A 7890-nucleotide genomic window follows, 5' to 3' on the forward strand; every position below is an offset into this window, starting at 1 on the left:
GTAGGGACTTAGCTCAGCAGCATAGCATGTGCTTGGCAAGTGTAAGGTCCTGAATTCAATTCCTAGTGCCAAGAAAAATTTGTTGAAGTAGGAAGAATTTTTTGAGAGGAAGAATGCTTCTGTCTAAGTGAAGCTGAAAGAGCATCAATTTCGTGCTTAATTAATGGCCAAACATCATAAAGTCTAATGTAAAGAAACAATATATTATAATATTCAGTAAACCAAGGAGAGAGGCAGGCAGCTCTGGAGGTGGAAGCAACATGGTGATTTCATTCTTTGACTGACTGTTCCTTCTTCTGAGGGGCAGCTGTAGGGTAACTACACCTTGGGTCTTGGAGGAGGTCTTGCAGCAGGGAGCGCTCCTGACAACAGTGCGGCCCGCCATGTGGGCGGGTGTGCCCTGTGCTCCCACAGAGGGAAGGTGTTGACTCTCCTGAAGGACACAAGGTTGAGGACTAAATCCATAATCATTATCAGCCCAGACCAAAACTTTCCAGTTGACTTTACTTTCATCATTCTCTCCCAACAGCAGTTCGATGGCCCATGAAATTCAGCCTTCAGAAACAGATTTTCTTTTTTAAATGACTCAATTCCTGGTCCAAAGACACCTTTGCTGCTTCATAACCTGCTCTTCTCATATTGCCCAATAAAATGGGGACAAAACTGGTGTTTGGTGCAGCTACTGTATAAGACAAAACATGCTAGTAGAAAAGTTATTCTATGCATTTTTCAGCTCAGTGACACAGTGCCTAAGACCGTGTTACTTATTCATACAAGCTTAACTTTCACAACTCCTAAAATTATGACTATCTTTCAAAATCAAAGCCATAAAATATGGATGAAATGGATTCTTTCTTTAAGGGGCCTACAGCTTAGTTGAAGAAAAAGCTACAAAATTATCAGTAGAAGTACAAGATAGTACAAAATTAAGCAATATGGTGAGCTACAAGCCAAGCAGATGGCCCTGGTTAAGCAGAGCTGCAGAGAGACTGGTGTCAGCTAGCACTGCTGGATGGAAGAAACAGGGCTGCAAGAATGGGAGGACCTGGGGAGGGAGTCTGTGGAGCGTTCTGAGCAAGTGGAATAAGAGTTCGTGCAGAGACCTGGACCTGAACCAAAGTGTTTTCACGGGACGGGGTGGGGATATGAACGCACACAGCTGCAGTCCATTTGGGGAATGGTTGGGAAGTGGCCGGATGAATTTTGCACCACACTGTCACAGGCACAGCGAGTTTTACCAGCTGCAGATGCCTGCCAAGGAATTTTGTAAGAGTGTGACTCACAGCGATACCCTACCCTCCTCAGTGGACCTGGGCACATTGCTGGGGATTTGTAAATATTTGCATTATTTGTACCTTGGCCAGTGTCAGAATGCCTCGAAGGGTATATGGGTGAATTTGAACACACAGATTGCCAGGAGGCCTCACCCTTCAGCAAAAGTCATCACAAAATCATTAAAACATTGTCCTGGAGAAATAGCTCAAGCTTTATTAAGTGCACATCCTTCAGTTGATAGACTCTTCAGAGAAAAATACTTTTTGCTGTTACCATTTACACAATTCAGTTTTTTTTTTTTTCAGAGAAGATGAGGTTCTGAGAAAAGCTAAAATTCTTTAAATTATACTTCATCTTTCCTGCGATTATGCTTGCATTGTCGTTGCTTTTAAACCTACAATCCTGTTTATCTGTTGGAGTCATTAGTAAAAAAGTCATCTCTTCCGTGTTTGTTCCTTGTGGTCACTCAAACCAAAGTTCAGCTTCAGTTATGGATTAACTCCACCGGGAAATATTCTTACGTGAAAGCATACTTTTGAAAACAATGGGCTCCTTTTTCTCTTATGGCCTGAGTCATTCAAGCATGAGTGCCTCTGATAATTCTGCAAACACACAGATCTGAGTTAGCCCTGAATCTTAAAGAAGGACTTGGTATGGCCCATCCTTTTGCGTTATGGCCTCAAGGCTATACTTTCAGGAATCCCTTCTATAGTACCTTACTAGAGAAGTATCTTTGGTTGTGGGTGAATGGCCCACATGAAGAAATAGCAATCCATTTTTAAATCAAAATGAATGTGCATAGGATCCCTAGGGGCCAAAACACACCTCTACTCACCCGGAGCATTGAAATCTATAGTATCCACCACTTTCAGTCCAGGAAAAACAGGCAATTTTGAGCAATCTTTCCACAGCCTCCTTCCCTAAGCCACTACACATGAGCTGGCTGCAGATGTTCACACTGAATTTTGAGGCTGGCAAAGAAACCTTCCCTTGTGACTTTGGACATAGATTTCTCCAAAGTAATTTAGAATTTCAGAAAGGCTGGCACCTCAGCAGTGCTTTGGAGAGATTTAGAACTTTCTCCTATCCCAGTTTTGATCGGTTTGTTCCTAGTATATCAGAAAGATATCATTAGATGTGCAGAAATATGGTAACTTCATCTTATAAGTTGAATCATCATAGTGGGCTACAAACCCTTTTAGATTCACTGAGTAGTAGCACAGTTTCATTCGTAAGAGGAAAAGCACTATTCACTACTATTCATGATGGTCTAATCATAAAAGAACAGAGATTTTATGTCGTCTTAACTCTCTTCTGTACATTTCAGCTTTTTCATTGTACGTTGTGTTAGATTTTCCTACTATTGAATTTTTTATAACAATTCTTAAGATTCTGTTGCTCAGTAAACAGAAGTTTCTGGTGTTGCTGATGATAATTTCCTAATTTTTACACCTTTACCCTTTCCTAATCTTTCAAGATCCACAGACATGGTTGCACATGAACATAGAAAAACTATGACTTGGGCCAGAAAGAAGACATTTCTTAGCAGAGACTTTGCCACCCACTACATCTTCATGTAGCTTGGTTAGGTTCATGGGTGGCGTAGAAGATTTACTGACGCTTGTGGAGCCTGGTTCATCTGACTGGAAGCGAGTTCTTTGATTATAACTCCTGCCATTGGTCAGCAATTCATGAATAGACCCTCAGATGAAGAGCACTAATATTATTTTCTGTGAGCTTAAAATTGTGGGCTGCACTAGCCAGGATCTCCAATGAGTTGGGGCTTTCTCCAGCAGGCAGAAGGACTCACCCTTTCCTTTCGCCTCTCCTCCCCAGGTTGACCTCAGAGCCACAGACGTCCGACTCATGCGGCAGCTGCTCGTTATCAACGAGAGCATCGAGTCCGTCAGGTGGATGATGGAGGAGAAGGCCACCCTGACCAGTCGAGGCAGCAGTCTCAGCGGCAGCCTGTGCAGCCTCCTGGAGAGCCAGAGCACCTCGCTGCGCGGCAGCTACAGCAGCCTGCAGGACGGCAGCGACGGGCTGGACGGCATCTCTGTGGGAAGCTACCTGGACACTCTGGCGGACGACGTTCCGGGACACCAGACCCCTTCAGACGTGGATCAGTTCAGTGACAGCTCCATCATAGAGGACTCCCAGGCGCTGCACAAGCACCCCAAATTGGACTCTGAGTACTACTGCTTTGGCTAATGATCCAGGTGTGTGCATGGGACTGTTGCGCAATTAACTCGTGTCTACCCTCCTCCTCCTCCTCTGCTGCTGCTATATTTTTGGTGTGTTTGTTTTTAAATAAGAAAACCTTTTTGAAGAAGCTTATTTTTAAACTGCTTAATGGTCTTTCTTTTGCTCCTAATACTTCTCATCTAGATTGATTTATTTTTCTCCATTGCAGCTCTATTTTTATTTATTACAACATTTTTCCTCCCTTTTACTGTAGCACAAAGAAAATAGGGGGAAAGAATAAGCAATAAGGATGTCTTTGCTTTTGTTTTAGAGCAAGGGGTCAGGGCTGTAAGATATACTTTGCTAAATTTTACAATAAACCAAAGTCTGATAACTTAAGTTTGTTGCTTGTGTTCTTAAATGATCCAAAGTTTTATTTCTAAAATATAACAAAATGTGTTATTATTTGTATATTAGGTTGAATAAAATGCTTTGAACCAAAATTACCATAGTTTCTAGGCCACAGCATCTGAGTGTAGAATCAGGAGTACTGTTAGCCACGTACTTTTACATGACCTTATTTGGGAAACCCCAAATCTATGCATTTTTTTAACCCTGGTATTGTTACTGTAAATTAGCACGATGTCAACATCAATTTTAAACTCAAATCTTAAACTTATTCATGTGATGATATATAGCATATATTACTCTATCCAATTTACAAGAATTATTCAGATGATTAGAGGAAAAGATGTCCTAAACTTAAATACATTTTGAGATTTGGTTGGCATTTTCTTGTATGAATTTGCCATTCTGATAGGCTACATAAAAGCATAGTAGGGCCGGGGAGATGGCTCAGTAGAATAACCGCTTGCCTGACAAGTGCCGGGTCCTGAGTTCAATCCCTGGTACTGCAAAAAAAAAAAAAAAAAAAAAAAAAAAAGAAAAGAAAAAAGTGCCTTTTAAAAGCATTGTGTACATGTGCAAATGAGTGGAGAGATTGACTGATGTGTAGATAATAGATATTCTTATAATAGAGAAGCAAATTCATTTAATCTTAATATTCAGTATGACATTTTTTAGTCTTGGGATAAATAGCCTTTTAGTTTTCCAAAATACCTGGAAATGTTATAACTCATTTGGTGACTGAAAATATTTGGTTTTGATGCTCTGCTGTTTATCTTCAGCATTATCTTGATGATTCCTAGTGGGACAACTTAAGTAAGATTTCCATCTCTTCTTTCTAATGATGCGTGTCTCACCCCACTTTCCAGTAAGAACCAGAAAGTCTTCTTACTTACAACTGAGAAATGCCCATATTTAAAAATATTTTCTCCCACATTTCCTGTTGTTATATGCTCCTTGCAAATTTGTCAAATGTAGTGTTTATGTCCAAGACATATGTTACTCCATTTCCAATTAAAATCTTTCAGGGATTTAATCACATGCAAGTATTTCCCCATAAATTGCTTGATACGGTCTGCATGGCAGCCACTTCCCGGTGTGAGGACTGTCACTGCTTTATATTTCTTAGTTACCTCTCTTGTTGCTGTGATAACACACCTGACACCCACACGTTGACTGAGAAAAGGTTGCTTAAACTCACAGTTTGCAGAAGTTTCAGTCCACAGCCAGCTCCAAAGCAAGGTGATGTGACAGAAGAGAAACAGTCTAAGGCAGAGCAGGCAGCAGCGGCGGCGGCGGCAGCAGCAGCAACAGCACAAGCCTCCCTTTATATTGCATCCAGGCCACACCAGACCCAGTGTGGGTCTCTCCCGTTATCCACACCCGAAATGATGCTGCAGTAGTTAGTGGACTGATCCTCACTGCACACCTTTAATCTCCATCTCACACCCTCAGCCACATCCCCACACCTCACCTGCGACAGCACGAGGCTCTAGGGGGACAGCTAGACATAACCCATCGCAATACTTAAGGAAACAGACACCTAGAAGGTAAGTAACTAAGTCACAGATCCCAGCAAGTGTCAAAGCTACAACTGGAATTTGGGTCTTCTTATCACTAACGATGACACTCCATAATCTCTTTGCTGCTTCCTGACATTAAATAGCAAAATGTGAATGAGAAAGAAAGTTCAATGATAAAAGTTATAATGTAACAAATCATTTCTTCTCTAGTCAGTTTTTTCCCCATTCTGAGCCTACCAAATGCTTTATTGAAATCACACATTCAGAGTCATTTTCCTGCCTTGTAGTGAATCTGCGAGCTGTCCACAGCCCAGTTGACTAGTTCTTAGTAGTTAGTTGTTCCTACTGTTGCCCTCCCTTTCTGAACACTTTTCTTTTCAGTTTAGTAAAGGCTGCCTGGTTGGTTACTTTGTTTGGTTTTAATGTGGAATTAAACTAAGAATTTTTTTGCATGGATTGTTTATCAGATTAAAATTAAGGGATACACACAGTGACACAACAGAGAAGACTTCCTCAGAAGGAAGACCAATGGGCTTCAAACAGAAGGCAATGAAATGTGTCAGCAGTGGCTACAGCACTGCAAGGAGATTATTCTGAATAAGGACGTGGGCCGGCAGCAACGAAAAGGGCCCAGAGCAAATCCAACCCGTTGTTTGCTAGAACGGGCTGTGTATGTGAGCAACAACTGCTGTCCTCAGGTCACTGTGAATTCACTCTAGAAAACTTCTTTTACCTTCCTTTTTCGGCCAACTTCCTTTACTGTTTTAGCTACACCTGCTATAGTTTTCCCCTTTGTAGAAAGGAAATTAATTTTTAAGAAAGCAATGATATGAGATGCTTATAGAATAGTTTCATTTACATGTTGCTTTGTGAGGTAACTAGAATTGACAATGGAAGAATATTTAATGTTTTGACGTTGTTAATAATGTCTCACTGCCTGTGGTGGTGGTGCCTGACTAATCCCAGCACTTGGGAGGCTGAGGTAGGAGCATTGCCCCAAGTGTGAGGCCAGCGGGGGCTACAGAGTGAGACAAGATCAGCCTGAATTACATAACAAGACCCTGTCTCAAGAAAAAGTAATTTCTCAATATTTCGGATGCTTAATTTTTATTCAAATTATGTTTTGCAAAAGATAGAAAATATAAAGTATATATGATTTTGAGAGTCACATAACGCAATAATTTTTTCATAGTTTATTTTGCGGAGAGAAAGCACACGTAGTGAGCAAGGCTAATTACTAATATAGTCACTGGGCTCAACAGAACAAATGTGTAGGAGCACTTCATTTTCAGCTCAGGAATCCACACAGCTAATCCCTGACCTGGAACACTTGATGTTTGCTCCCTGTCGGCACCACTAGGACCTTGGGAAAGAGTTAAGACAAAGGTATTTTTCAGAGTGTTCTGCCGACGCTGAGTTATGCTCTCCCAGAGAACCTGGAATGTGTTTTAGTTACATTAATCTGGTTTATGGACTTGTTATTCATCCAATGGAAGTGAAATAACTGAACATAAAGAATTCAAACAAGGTAACGTGAGTACTTTTTTGGCATTTCATAATAATGGAGCTTTATATGACCAACCAACATAGAAATCTTAAATACAAGGAACTCCCAATGTTTATCTGGCCGGTCAGCCCCAAATTACATAGTATAAAATCTTAATTATCTTCAGTGTTTAGGAATGCAGTAGGATTCCTTGTCAGTGGGTGGATTGGAGTGGCATTGGGATCACAGTCAATGACTTCAGTTGAGGCACTTGTTTTTCCGGCACCATTAGAACACAGTAACCTGAGTAATGCAAGACCAAACGCCTACTTCAAGACTCTCAGCTCACCGATATCACCCCATACTATGACAAATTTGATCATTCCTTTTAGAAAAAGTAACTTGACTTGGCTTCTAGGACATCCCTTTGTCTTAGCTTCTCTCTCTAGTTGATTGTTTCCAAACTCCATCACTGGATTCTTACTCAGTTTTTGACTTCCAAACTCAAACATAATCCTGAGGACAACTCTCTTCTAACACAGAAATCTGATTCATTTCACCGCTGTTTATGACACCTGAGGACTAAGATTTCTAAACACATATCTTGCGCCCTAGTCTCTTCTTGACTCATCTCCTACATCACTTACCTGATGGCATCTCTGCCTGCTGCCTGAGAAGGGCCTCTATTTGGACAGAACCAAAATTTTGCAGATTTTTTTTCTAGTTTAGTAAGTGGTATCTCCCTCTTCTCATCAATTTCTCAGCCCAAATTCTTGAAGTTACTGTTTTTTGAGACAATGTCTCACTATGTAGGTCAGGCTGGCCTTGAACTCACAGTGATCCTTCTGCCTCCGGCTCCGGGATGCTGAGAGTCTGGGTGTGTGCTGTCATGCCTAGGAGAGGTCAGTCTCAGCTGCTGTCTTTCTCTCGTACAGTGTTCAAATCGTACAAACTCCACTTGAGAAACAGATTCAGAATGCATCTCAGACTCGCATCGCACCCTCTGCTGTCCCCCAA

General features: G+C 41.3%; 1 protein-coding gene across 1 annotated transcript in view; it reads left to right on the plus strand.

Moving 5' to 3' along the window:
• The window catches only part of Lurap1l (leucine rich adaptor protein 1 like), a 43777-nt gene extending 39903 nt beyond the window's left edge, over window positions 1-3874 (plus strand). The window contains exon 2 of the mRNA XM_004631708.2: window positions 3112-3874. Coding sequence (XP_004631765.1) covers window positions 3112-3486 — 375 coding nt within the window. The 3' untranslated portion in view covers window positions 3487-3874. The remainder of the gene's footprint in view (window positions 1-3111) is intronic.
• Window positions 3875-7890: the final 4016 nt, after the last annotated feature.

Source organism: Octodon degus, unplaced genomic scaffold (genome assembly GCF_000260255.1).
Source record: "Octodon degus isolate 3935 unplaced genomic scaffold, OctDeg1.0 scaffold00044, whole genome shotgun sequence".
Classification (NCBI taxonomy): Eukaryota; Metazoa; Chordata; class Mammalia; order Rodentia; family Octodontidae; genus Octodon; species Octodon degus.